The sequence below is a fragment of the Aythya ferina genome, assembly GCF_964211825.1.
Source record: "Aythya ferina genome assembly, chromosome: 1".
Classification (NCBI taxonomy): Eukaryota; Metazoa; Chordata; class Aves; order Anseriformes; family Anatidae; genus Aythya; species Aythya ferina.
This window is the reverse complement of record NC_140296.1, coordinates 193,834,925-193,849,151: the sequence shown is the minus strand read 5'-3', so window position 1 is coordinate 193,849,151 and position 14,227 is coordinate 193,834,925. Positions and strand designations below refer to the sequence as shown.

Here is a 14,227-nt window from a genome sequence, read left to right as displayed (position 1 = left end):
AATAAGTTAATATATGTAGGTCCTTATGGATTAAGCTAAACCAATATGATCTGAGGTATCTAGGAATTCATATAATATAGATATGTCACTGTAATAAACAAAATGTATTAATTTGCTAAGATGTATATAAAGGGAAGCAGAAGTCTGAAACTCACCACATGTTAGGATTCAATTCTTGCTGATGGTAAGAGTCAAAGTCATCTCGTAGGATAATGCTGTCACTGTGCATTTCAGCTAAAATAAAAGAAAGTGCAATATGAAAAACCCAGCTTAATCAGCAGGTATTTTCTTGTTTTGACAAAGTATTGTCTTTCCTAGAGCTACAGTAATACAATGTAAAATGAGGAAGTAATACTTGAAGTGCATTAGTTAGAAAAGCAGTGTTTTTTTTTTTTGTTTTTTTTTTTGTTTTTTTTTTTTTTCCCCTTACTCTGGACCATAGTACCACAAAAAATTAAGAGGTCTCCCAGTCTATTACCTAAGTGTTATGGCCATGAAAAGATGCAGTCATCTAATATATACTGATAGCAGTAAAGATCAATTCATTTAAAGTATCTAAGCTGTGAGTTATATTACGTAAATATTTCCAACTATTGGTCTGCACACTTTAGACTACAACTTTCACCCTAGATTTGCCAGGGTGCTTTTGAACATTTAAGTATAATGACCAAAATATATTACCTCCCAAACTTGAGCACCAGTATTTCTATTAAACAGACCATTTTCTACAAATACTTCCCTCAAATGAATGAAGTGACGGACTCATGTTATTCAAACTGAGCAAGGATGCCAGAATCTTGCCCACATTAACCAAATTGCAACTCAATAGTTGGTGAGAATAACTGGAGCTTTGTGATGTGCTCCATGCCCTGCTTTGGGAGCAGGACAGGAACTCTCCTAGGTGCAACTTGTAGGTGCATGGGGACAAAATTCAGTGACCCTGAATTGGTGTGACACACTGGGGGTTATGTGTCCTGATGAAAATGGGTGCCGTAATGCACAGCTAGGAAGAAAGGCTTTGTGGCATGATATACTCACACTGCAAAGGCTCAAAGGTGATAAATAAACAGCAATAAAAATCACAATGAAAAAAACAACTAATCAGAGTTAGACATAATTCAATTCATTTTATATGAGTCTCATTTTTATTTGAATTCCCCAGAGCTCATTTCATATGACCTTACAGATTGTTTATTATAATAAAGTTAATATTTCTGAGTTTTAGTAATAAGAATGACAAATCACCTACCTAGGTGAGGATGTAATGGAGCTTCTGTTGGAGCTATGGAGAACAAAGACACGCAAAGCATGAATATCTGCTGTGATCAGGACTTAATTGCAGCATTAAAGATCAGTTCAGCATAAACCAAATTGTAACAGTACGTGCTCTGCTAAGTCAATTCTTTAGACATTTTAATTATGAAAAATGTGATGCATTAAAAGTTATAAAATATAGTATAAATACAAATAAAATAAATATTCTCTAATTAAAATAAGCACCAATAATAAATGAAATATATAAACTGTTGTATAGCAAGGTAAGAAAGATCTAGTCTAGAACTATGAGATATTATTAGAAATAGCTCAGATTAAGATTCACTAATTTAACGATTGATTAGAAGAATTGAAATTATGTTCAAAAAAAGAAGTAAAGTCTAGGAGAGGCAAAAATGCCACATTTTAACCATTTAAACTCCTCTGGACAACATTTTACTAGGCATAGTTTTTGGAGGAAAAATCCTATTATTCCTAGGGCAACAACTATGGGATTGACTCAGCCTATCACTGAATCAAACACTTATTTTTAAGCACATTTTTGCATACGTTGCTGAATCATTTCCCCAGTAGGCCTTATTCCTCCAAGATATGGTAGACGATCTTAAAGACACACTACACGTGGGGTGTGTGTGAAATGGCTGATTTTTATTGAGTTGTCATTTTCTAACACTTTGCAACAGGAGTCTTGGTGTAAAATTACACAAATAAAAACAGAATATATATATGCGTGTGTGTGTGTGTGTAGATATATACACAGAGACCTGGGGGAATGTAGAATGTGTCTACAGAGAGTATTAGATACTCCGTGGTAGCTACTACATTCATAGGCTTGCCCAAATATGTTACACCATTTTCAGAGGCAAAAAGTCTGCATATAAACAAGCTCCCAGGGAGCAGCTATCTTGTTTGCATCTCAGTACCTTGTCCAAGTAGCTGTATTTCTAGCTGCATTTTATAATTTGGCAAACAGAACACAAATAAAAGAAAAAAATATGATTCTGTGTCTCTTGTTGTACGCTGGCCTAAATAGTATCATGTTCCCGATTTCTTCAGTATGTTACAAAAAAATGACTGAAGTACCACAATTTCTGTCATAACATCTGACAAATTAGAAATAGATTAAAACAAACAAACAAACAACAACAACAACAACAAAAACATGGATGCTGCAATCTGTAGAGCCCTCACACATAGTAATTTAAATAGTAAGTTAAACACAAATCTCATTTTTCTCTTCCTGTTTTTCCTTAACCACTTGGTTTGCTTGGGGTTGTGACATTTTGTAATGGATTTGCAACATTTCACAGGGAAGTTGAGAACAAGAGAGAGAACGAAACAAGGGAAGTGTCTGCAGACTAGAAAAGGATGGCGAGCAGTCTGGATTTAGTTCAGACAGAAGGCATTGATTCAGATTGGGAGACTACCATCTTTCAGTCCATTCAGTAACATACACAAACAATGCTGAAGACAACAATGTGACCACTGAAAGCAGCAATCTGCAGCAAAGAGCTGCATTCTTAAGAGTCTGATGTTGAAAAGAAGTTACAGAGATGCAGAAATATAATTATTTTTTTTTTCTTGTGTGTCTAACTTAGGATGTGGAGAAATGGCCTCAAGTTGCACCAGGGGAGGTTTGGATTAGATGACAGGAAGAATTTCTTCACAGAAACAGTGATTAGGCAATAGACCGGGCTGCCCAGGGAAGTGTTAGATACACCATCCCTGGAGGTATTTAGGAGGTATTTAGGGATGTGCACATGTGGACATGATGCTTAGGGACATGGTTTAGTGGTGGACTTGTAGAGTTAGATGATGGTTGGCCTTGATGGGTTGGCCTATGGGTCTTTTCCAAACTCTATGATTCTATGATCGTAACCTGCTGTATTTTTTATGGAAGAAAGTTATCCATGTAAAGATTTGACCAGCAGCCTTCTTGTCTTCCTCAGAAGAAATGACAATAATGTCTCTAGCAATGGCCCAAACCTCTCATCATGACTTTACAGAAGCTGGAGCCATTGGACACCAACTACAAGCTGGTAGGGTAACACTGATGGGTACTGCACAGGAAAAGACAGCATATGTCCCAGACAGTGTTCTTCTCCATGGAGGCGTATATACATTTCTCCAGAAGACTTTTTAAAACCCTTTGCACAGAAGAAATGAATTTGCCTGGATTAACTGAATTGTTTCCCAGGTAGAGCAATGTAGGTGCTCTGGATTTTACCCTCAGGAAAAGAAGTACATTGTGGCATGGGATTTGAAATACTCTTTATGTTGTAAGTGGCTAAGCTTAGCCACATAGCCTCTGTCTCTGATGCTCAGTATTACCCTTTTTCATTAGTCCTGGCTCATCACTAGAAGCAATCTGAGAGGACATAGCTGAGAGCCACTCTGCTTGTACTCTTTTGTGAGGAGGATGGTTGTGTCAGGCCAGGTCATGGACAGATTCATCAGCTGGCCAAGCAAATTTCACTAACCTTCAAGAGCTTCCTCTCCAATGAGAGCAACTCAGACCTCATAATGGAAATGAAAGACTAACTTCTCATTCATCCCAGGTCACTTGGCATTGCTCTTTGGAAGAGATTTTCTGTGGAAGGTGGTCCAGCTTGGGATACATGCTATTGCTGATGGTACTTTCTGAGGTTTTGCAAAATTACAGCATTCAGCTAAAAGGAGCACGTACAGCAAAAACCTGCAATCTTTAAATATTTAAATTCCTTTGCCTTCAGTATTGTTTTTTGTTTCTTTGTTTGTTTGCTTTTTTTTTTTTTTTTGAATATAACTACTTATTTATAAGATTAAAGAGTAAAAAAATTGGATTTTTCCTAAAAGGGTTCTTCAATTATGTGCATGGCATACTGCAAAACAAAACTGCTTACCAATAGGCTGAAATGAAAGAAATTGTGTAAATACATAATACTACTACTAATCACTCATTTGAAAAAATACAGGTGGAGTTAAGCAAACAGTGTTGGACAAAAAATTGTTCTTACAAATAAAGTTTTTCTGTTAAGGGGGGGCTTTGTTTCCCAAACCTCTACAGCATCTGAGAAGCCCAAGAATTTTCGCCTCCATCTAATTTGTAATTCAAATTCCAGATCTGAACATGACAAAATATTGTGAAAGTACTATTTAATGAGTGATGAACCTAGACTTTAATCTCACTAAGAATAATTTCTGTATTACATTTTATATTCCATTGCAAAACAGCCGTGTGTAGGTCTTCAAGTGCTGTAGCTAAGGTACCTAAAATATTATAAGTGTAGAACATCACAAAAAATTAAAAATATTTTTAGGTGTGACTCTTTTTATCAATTCATATACCTACTTATTTTAAAACAGAGTAAATTGTACAGTGGGCCATATAGGGTGGCTAAAGTCAAATGGAGTTTAATTGCATAAAATGAAAAAGCTAAAAAATATATGGTGCAGATATACTGAAAAGATCTAAACCACTTCCAGTTTAAAAAACTTGCAGTACTTCAGGCTGAGAGGAGAAAAAAGCTATCTTAATGAGTATTTTAAATCACGATTCACTTTCTAAGATGGTTACACATGGTTGGGTGGTTTAAAATCTAGAAACAGTATTTGCATGGCTCAAAAATGCATATTAGCTTGAATGAGAATGTAAAAATGTAAAGCAAATGAATTAATTATTATTATTATTATTTTGACTAGCACCATGGGTATATACAGAACTTTACAAGAGGTGAATTGTGCTAAGAAAAGAATGGAAATTGAGCTCAACAGAGCTCACAACCTAAGAGGCATGAGCAAACACAATACAAGAAAATGTAAGGAAATGTAGGATGCTTGCCTTGCAAGGCGAGGCAATCCTTTTGGTAAGGAAAAGCATAGAAGAGAGTATACAATACAAAGCAATTTAGAGAGAAAAGGCCACAGTCAAACTGGAAGCGTGAGAAAGTTGAAGAAAGTAATAGGGAATTCGAAAGTCAATGGGGTCATTGTGGGGCTCTGTGTCCATGGGATGAGGGAGAATGAAGGAATCTTTTGGAGTAAAAGGTTAAGATTTTCTGTGGATGAAGTAAGGCTAATGAAAGGTTATTAACAATTAAAATAATAGAAAAGTGTGTCCTGTCTTAGTTAAACAAGAGGGGAGGGAAAAAGTAGCAGCAATGGAATGCCAGCTCACACTAGAGGAGCTGGAATATGAGATGGGAAACAAGATCTGGTGATGGGTCTGATGCCCATGGAAATATAAGAACCAAAATCAAACATGGTAATAGCTAATGGTTAAGCAAAACAAGTGTTCAACCAGAAAAAAAGAACTATCATAATGCAAATTAAACATATGTTCCAGCTATGTCAGTTTATACTATTGATACTGATATTCCATAGATCTTTGGGGTCAAGTCTGTGTATAGGGATAGGTAGGGAAAAACACTGCATAAGAAAACACTGCATAAGAAAACATTTGTAAAACTCACTGCAAAGTAGAGACTTCTTCTTTTTTTTTTTTTTTTTTTTTTTTTTTTTTTTTTTTTTTAACTCTGAACATATATATATATATATTTTAAACATAAAGCAAAAGAAAATTACAGAAACACAAATGCTCCCAGCCAAACACCAAACTCCAAGTTCAACAGCCAGCAGCCATTAGCCATTGCTCACCAATCTGTCACAAATGAGATGTGCAGAGAGGTATATTATATTTTGCAGATTATGAAAAAGTCTAATCTGCTCATTAGCAGCCAGATGAAGATGAAAAAGAAAATTAATGCTTTTATTTAGACTCCCGCCAATACTTGCTCTCCACTGGTAAACAAAGTTGCTATTGAAAGATAGATGCTGAACATCCCCCTAGAGAGAGTCAGTGCGTTGCCTGAGGGCTGCATTATTCTCACTGACACATAAGCCAATACGTCAGCTCTGAACTCGAGTCTTCTGTAAAATACTACTCTGGTCAAGCCTGAGAGCCTGCAATCTGTTTTGTGTTTGTTTTTCAAAGTGTTCCTTAATCCATATTTACAAGGTACAAAACATGCCTAAAAGATCTTCCACAAACATTCAGGCGGAAGCTATCAAATCAAAGGGATCTGGGCCAGTTCTCGGGATTTACATTAACATGGAGACTTCTGTCAGAGCAGGGAGGGGTTTCTTAAGAAAGGAATGCCAATCCTATAATTCGTGGTGTTGAATATGAGATCATATGAAATTTTGGAAATCTTGCTGAAAGGAATGATTCTGCAGTAGGAGGGAACAACAATATCCTTCGTCTTTTCCATCTTTTAAGCTTAATGGTTCTGATTCTCCTTCAGTCAGTCAACTAAATGACATGCTCACAAATTTCCCAGCCAGTCCTTATGCCAAAGCACTGCATTACCAGCCCAAAGTTACAGAGCATACCAGGGACAGGCTCTCCTTAACCCTCCAATGTCACTCGGTGCAGTGAAGGTGGGCTGGCAGTGTGATGTGCGTGTTGCCTCCATCCCTGCACCATGAGCTCTTTCTCCCAGGGACATCGCTGCTTTCACACAGACCTGAGCTCCCTTCAGTTTCACAGTGCAGTGCAGCCAGGTCTGATATTTTGCCAACTCTGTTTTAATTATGCTAGTGCTTATTAAAGTAAGATTTTTGATCTACTCCAGCCAAGAATAAATATGAATTAATATGTACAGTAATATGTTTACCTTATTTTTAACTTATTTTACTATTAAATGAACGTTACGTGTATTATTAATTAAAGATATTGTTAACCGTAATACTATCATCAGTCATTAACATCCTTATTTTTCCTTACCAATATTTATAACAAACTATCTGCTCTGTCTTAGCTTATAAACTCTTTGTTTTCTTGCCTTTTGTGCTTGGCTTTTTTTTTTTTTTTTTTTTTTTTTTAGGATAATTTTTATGTTTCCTTTCTTTTTTTCTTTTCAAGTTCCAATAAAATTCTTATAAACTTTAAAGCTCACATCAGTTCTCAAAGATCTCTCTGGCTTCTTAAAATATTTATTATATGCTGAACACACAGCTTTTCAAGTGATTGTTTTACTTTCCTTGGTGTCTTTCCCTGTGGCATTGTTCTTTATTCTATTCACATTATACATAGGGCTGCTGGTTTTGCATTGCCATTCCTTAACACAGCTCTTCATCATCCTATAATTGTCTTCAAAATAAGGACTACACTTTACTTTGCTGCACAAATCCCATTAACTCTATTAGGATTTACTAATGCATGTCCGACGGCAGACAGCCCCAACAATCATGATTTCTGAGATTCCTTGCTGCTTTCATGTCTTCATGTATATCCTTTGTACTAGTTATTATGAAGGTTGATATCATACCCGGTGAATACTTATTAAAAAGATGTCCTGTAATAAATCTAAAAAGTTGCCCTTTGGTTTTATGTTCTTTATTTAATATATCACATTATTCACTTCAGACTTTCAGTCAAGTAATATTTAGGGCCAGAAAGAGATCTTAAAACCCCACTTTGGTCAGTCTACCTTGTTGTTTTGCATATTTATCCTTTCCTCTAAATAAACACACTAATTCTATCTGAAATAATCCTTTGTTCTCATTAATAGCATTGCTGAAATTATGATTGTCTTCACGGAATGAAAGAAGTGAGGTTTGCGTCAAAGAAAAATCCTTTTCTTTGAAAAGGAAAATTAATGCTAAAAACCTAAGAGCTATAATAGTACACACTGGTTAGGAGAACCAATGCAACGCACACTGTCTGCTTAAGAAGTAAGAACAAAAGGGTAGAGGAACTGCCTGGTGCTAGACCTGACTGGAGGAAAGGTGATGGGCAATGAGGTATTGGACCAGCAGCATCAGGAGAACTGTGGCTGAGCAAGGAAGCTAAGGGAAGAGGGGCCTTGGTGAAGATAGGAATCTGGAGAAAAGCCACAAGAAGCTCTGAGGAGCTTGCACATTGGCATTTCAGGGAAATCTTATAACTCATCCATGGATGCCACTCACTAAGTCAAACCCGATGTTTGTGGAGTTACCGCCATGGTATCAAGCATTTTGGAGAAGACAAAGCCATGAAATCTCTGGGGTGACTGTGTACAAAGTAAAGAAAATCATTGGGAACATGATGGGAAACACAGAAGTTGCTGAGGATGTGGGAGGCTATGACAAGGTGGGGAAGCTGGAGGCTCCTTGAAGGATGTGGTGCAGGACATGGCTATCAGTGGCTGGGTGGGAGGAGAAGGCAAAGGGACCACCATGGCTGAGCCCAGGCAAGGCACATCTCACCATCTTCTATTCTCTGCACACGAAAGATACACAAATCCCATTTTCCTCTTGTCCCATGGAACCCCTCTGTGCTCCAAGACTGCATGCACTACCATCAGGAATTACTGTTCTAACCCACATATGTATTGCCAAAATGCTGATTTAAGGTTGGGTTATGTTCCAAAATTTAAGAAGTGTGAAACAGAGCAGGGTGAAAGAATTACAATACCTGATACCAGCTCTCCTAGCAAAGACTCCTGGTCTAGCATGTCAGAAAGTAGGGACTGTAAAAGCCTGTACGGATGGATTTCTACTCACTAGTCTCTGCTTACCAAGGTGTTTCCTTCTAGCAGGGAGGAATCTTGTTGCTTTGCCCATGTTCTCCTTGACCATGCTGCCAGCTGTGATGCTGATAGTTATATGTTTCCTTTAAGCTTGTTTGCCCATAGGTTTCATCATGATGATCACTGCCAGCTCTCTGACTCCCTCTCACTCCTATATCATATTTATTTGTCCTTTCCTTACCTGTTCTGGCCACTACAGGCTCTGCCTTTGGCAGTGATTTCATTATGCAGTAGCCATGGAGAATTTTACCTCCTTATGAGGCTTTTTACCATTTTATGCTGATGACTCTGAATATTGATTTTTTCACTCTCATCTATCCAGCCCGTGCGAGATATCAACATCATTCTATTTAATGCATCCCAAATGGCATTCTTGCCAATACTTTTGTTCCCAAATCCCATTATACCAGTCACCAAAACGCCACACCTATATTATAGGGGTACAATTTATTTCCTGTTCGGAATACTAAAGACATTTTTGCTATTTCTCCACATTTTTCCTTCCACACAGTAAAACACTGATATGTGCTGGGCCCAATCACCTTCCATCCAGGTTATTATCACACTTCCTTCTTATTGCCAGCACACGTGTTACACTTTTCTAATTCATTCAAAATATACCTAATTCTAAGTTCCAAGCTTATTAGCTTGTATCTAAAGTCGCCTCTCTAAATTCCCCTGGCTACTTCCCATTGATATATTAAAATACTGAAAATCTATATACTGAAGCTGAAAAGTGAAATATTTTTACCCTTAATATCGCAGAGGTACTACTCATACCTTACCCTAACACCACAATAAATGCTCCTGGCATAATTTTTGGTAAATTCCTGTTACACAACTATTGCACAGATATTCCCAAGCTCATAGGAAAAAACATACCGTAATGCCCAAAAGTATGTATTTTGAGAGTTTTTATCATTTATTTGTATGACAGCATGTTTCTAATTTTGAAATATTTATTTTAGACTGGTTTGGCCCATGCTTCAGTCTCTTTTCACATGGAAATATCACTGGAATTTTGCAGAAAAAAATGGATCAGCAGAGAAATTCCTTTCTCTCCTGTACTAGACATGATGGATACCTTCCCTACTTCCCACTGCTTTAATGAAGCAGGTTCAAAGCAGTGTGCTTTTTGTAGACAACAGCTCACAACAGGACATTTATTTTTAGGTTATTCATCAAAAGAATATATGTGATAAGCTGTGCAAACAATTAGATTTTTAGTCAGTGTAAGTCAAACATTTTGTTTAGCTATAAAAATGATCAAAAGTTGCAGGTGAAGGGCAAAAATTTAATGGCCTACTTTCACAAAATGGGAAAGCGGGTTCTTCACAAAGCTACACATGAGCAGGATGGTATATGAAGCTTTTGCTGTAGGCATGTTGCATTTTTTGTTTATAGTCAACACAGCGATAGTTAAAACTCACCTTGTGGTGTTAACTAAACAAAAAACGGTTGGTTATTACAGGCTGACTTTAAGTAAGCATATAAGGCAATAAGATGTACTTTAATTTTTGGATATTTCCCAGTGATTACCAGAGAGGACATAACTCTAGGTTTCCCAGATCATTGATGGGAGATGTGAAGCCAAAGAAAGTATCAGTTTTGAGAATATAAAGAAGGTCCTGATGGGAAGTTTTCTAAAAATTTACTTTCATAATAAGTAGTACTGAAATGCAAGAACAATGAAAAATCACATTTAGCAGGTATTTTTAAAATGATGGCTTCTCTTACCTCCCTGTTCACACAGCTGTTGCGCTAAGGCATCCTTGAATATAACTTGGCCCCTATGTGTAGCTGTAGCCCTGTGAACATAAAAAGACAACAATAAATAATGTAGCATGCTCATTTATATATGCGTATGTATGGCTATGCGCACGAGTAATTGAACCAGAAGTCCCATTCTGCTTTCTTCCTCTGCTTCTCTTTCTGTACTCTTTGTTTTTAAGCTTGTAGAACAATTTGTAGGGATTTTTTTATGTACTTGGCAAATAAAATAAATAAATAAATAAATAAATCTCCTAAACCAAAATAGCTAGGCTGGTAATATAAAGCACTAGTGTGGAGATTCAGTGAAGGACATGAGTAGGAGCAGGTGCATTGCAGAACTTAGCATGTCAGTCTGCCTGGGAATGCATACCTGTCTCAGAGCAGGAAAGAAAAATGCCTGTAGAGCTGCTGCCCTGTTAAATTAATAGTCACACAGTCCAATAAGCTACAGAGATACTTTGATATGCTAGATAGAAATGTAGAGCTTGAATGGGTTTCCAGAAATCCTTTCTCAAAACAAAAGGAAAACTGGTCCAAAAAGGGAGAACCCACAACATTTCTCAGTACACTGTATTAGGTTTTGCTGCAATTTGAATTACTCCTTCTCTCCTTCCTTTCATTTTCCTCATTGTCCAGAGAAACCCAAGTGGATCACTTTTTTTTTTCCTGTTGGAAAAAACATCATCATTCTTTTCCTTTTTTTTTTTTTTTTTCCAACTCCCCAGACTCACAAACCCAGTATCTTGACACTGCCTGTCCTTTAACCATTCACCTTCTGAATAACATACCATTTTCTTGGTCCCTGCTGCTCTCTCAGTCTGCCTCCACCTTTGAGGAAGTGATATGCCTATAATAGCATGTAGTGTTTCTATACTTGAAGTCTTACCAGTGTTGTCTACATAGTAATTCTTTCCCATTAACGACCCATAGCTAACAGGCTGCCTAATGTACCATAGAGAAATATTTGTCATTTTGTTTTCCCATAATCAGCTAGAGATACAATGCAATTTGATTTGTTCTTCTCTTACAGTGCTGCCATGCTAACAGTGCTGGTTATTTTTTATTTCCAATTGCTCATTTCATCTCTATTTCCTAAGTGTAACTTTGCAACTTAATTTTATCTTGTTGATTTCAAAATCAGTATTTTTGTCAGTGCTGGCTCTGAATTCTGATTTCTTGCAGCCAAAGTTCTTCCAATACTTGTCTAGACTTATATACATTCTCACACACATTCTTCACCCTATCTGAGTCGGTAACAGAAATAATTAACATAAATTGACTCAAGATTGATCCATATGAATTCCTTGAAATAGCCTCTCAGCCCAACAGTAAGATATTGAAAACAACTTTATGAGTGTGATTTTTAGCCAGCTGTGTGCCCTCTCTAATGCATCACACCTGACTTCCTCATGAAACTGTCAGGAAGGAGCATAAAGGCATGGTCTGTAGAGGTAACTCAACATAGATCATTTTTTACTCAGCTATTAGGCCAGTTATGCTGACAGGGAAGAGCAACAAAACACATCCAATGCTATATTTTTCAGATATAGGGGACCCTGAAGGTAAAACTCATCTGCAAACTGCCAAACAGGAAAACTTCTTTAGGATCAAATTTGCTTTTGATCAATTAGGAAAACTCTATTAAACCTTATTTGTATGACCAGAAATGCAAAATTATGGCTACCTGATGCTCTTAGGGCACTCAGGGAACTCCCTTCACCTGTGCGTGTTGCTTTGTCTGGCTGCTTGGACTGCCTGGTTGCTTTGGAGGTGTAGGGAAAACTAAGGTGAAATCTCACCAGGTAGTAAGAGTAATTTGGCCACAGTTCTGGGATCACAGTACTGGTGTGAAGTTTTGCTTGTAGCCCCTACCATATACATCATACATCCTATTTTAGGATTTCAAACACTTCTGTAAAATACAGCAAAACTTCATGCTTTAGTTCTTCACTAGCGTTCCTTCCTGTACTACCGTTAGCAGTGACCATACTGAGTACAAAGCAGAATAAAAATAAATACATTGCCTCCACACGTTAAAATAAATAAATAAATAGGTCATAAAAATGCCAGAAAGCTGAGACTTTGAGACTTTGTCTCATTTAACAGTATGAACTCAGTAAATTTTTACAGCTATGTTATGATGAACATGCACTTACATACATTTCTGCAAATTCCCTCGCAGGTGTATCTGGATGCACCAGACAGAATAAGACCAAGCTATCTCCAAAACCAAACATATGTAGCCCAGGCTTGTTTAAAATGACTGGATTTGGAGACTTTGGTTAACAGATAAAATTGCAGGACATCCTACAGCCATGTCTAGGTGCAGACCAGCATGAACACACATGTTTTCCAAATGTGTTTCATTGTGGGAATTCCAGGTTTTCAGCAAAATCCCTGTTACACAGTGGGATCCCTGTTACACACCTAAAAGAAAATGCCACACATAATGCACAGAAGAGATTTTGTGCAGCATTTCTATCTCTGCCCATTCTGGCAGTAGGGAAGATAGGGTTGCTTGCAGATAGAGAAAAAGAAAACATAAGTTGGCATAAACCAAAAACATAAAGTTGGTATAAACAAAAACATAAGTTGGTATAAACCAGCCATGGGCTGACCCTTGAGAGAAGCTGTGTATGCACTCACCCAGGATATAATTCAGGATGTATGCAACAAGGATAACCACAAAACTCCTCTATGAGGCAGATAGGAGCAAACTCTCAAAACACAGACCATATGCAGAGAGGAGCTTGAGTAAGTGTCTGAATGCAAACACATACCAAATAATACCAATAATACCAAATTGAGTAGTATATACTTCCACACGTCTAAGAAAAAGGGGGTTTGGGGATGGAGCCAGCAACTGGCAGAATTATTTGCATCTTTCTGTGTCCATCGTCCCTTGCTTGATAGCGCAGACCAGGAGCCAATTATTGCAGCTCCACGGCAGGAGCGATCTGTGCCCGGGGACAGCAGTGCTTTGCAGGAAGGGCACTGCTTCCTACAACATGTACTCAAGTTAGCATTAGTTTAGCACCAGCCATATGCATGAGTTCTGCACCAGCCAGGGCAGCCTCAGAGAATTATTAAGGGTATTGCTTCTGTTTTCCAGTATTATTTGCTTGTTGTTTTTTGTTGTTGTTGTTGTTGTTGTTTTCTTCTCTATGTATGCTTTACACATGGAGCAAATGCCAATAATGCAGTACCAATAATACAGGAGCTAAGCTACTTCTAGAAAGAAGTGCAAAATGTATCTTGCCTGTATTGAACTTCCTTCACTTGTGATATTCCTACCTGTGAGGTGAGCTTAATAGGACAGGATCATGAATTTGGATTTTTAACTTTTAAAACTCCAAAAACATAGCCATACCTATAGTGACACTCAAGAAATTACTGTAATAATCATAACAAAAGTAATAAAGTCAAAGTTTAAAAAAATCTCTATTAAAGAGATAAAAATATTCAATTACTAATTGTGAGGTTTTGTTTTCTTGACATATATATTAACTGATTTCTGTACTGTTTTTCAGAAGTTTCTGTGCAGACATCAGTATAGTTAAATGTTGCTTAGATGAGGAGTACTTAATTAATTGGTGTTACTCCACACCAGGCTGTAGTCCTCCTTTGTG

At 37.3% G+C, this 14,227-nt stretch overlaps 1 protein-coding gene across 2 annotated transcripts in view; it reads right to left on the bottom strand.

The window, feature by feature from the left end:
- RELN (reelin) overlaps positions 1-14,227 on the bottom strand; it is a 288,077-nt gene that overhangs the window by 161,137 nt on the left and 112,713 nt on the right. For both annotated transcript variants that reach the window (XM_084506953.1, XM_084506952.1), the window contains exons 4-6: positions 10,563-10,633; positions 1,250-1,282; positions 156-234 (exon numbers count right to left, since the gene is read on the bottom strand). In XM_084506953.1, the coding sequence (XP_084363079.1) occupies positions 156-234; positions 1,250-1,282; positions 10,563-10,633 (183 nt within the window). The remainder of the gene's footprint in view (positions 1-155; positions 235-1,249; positions 1,283-10,562; positions 10,634-14,227) is intronic.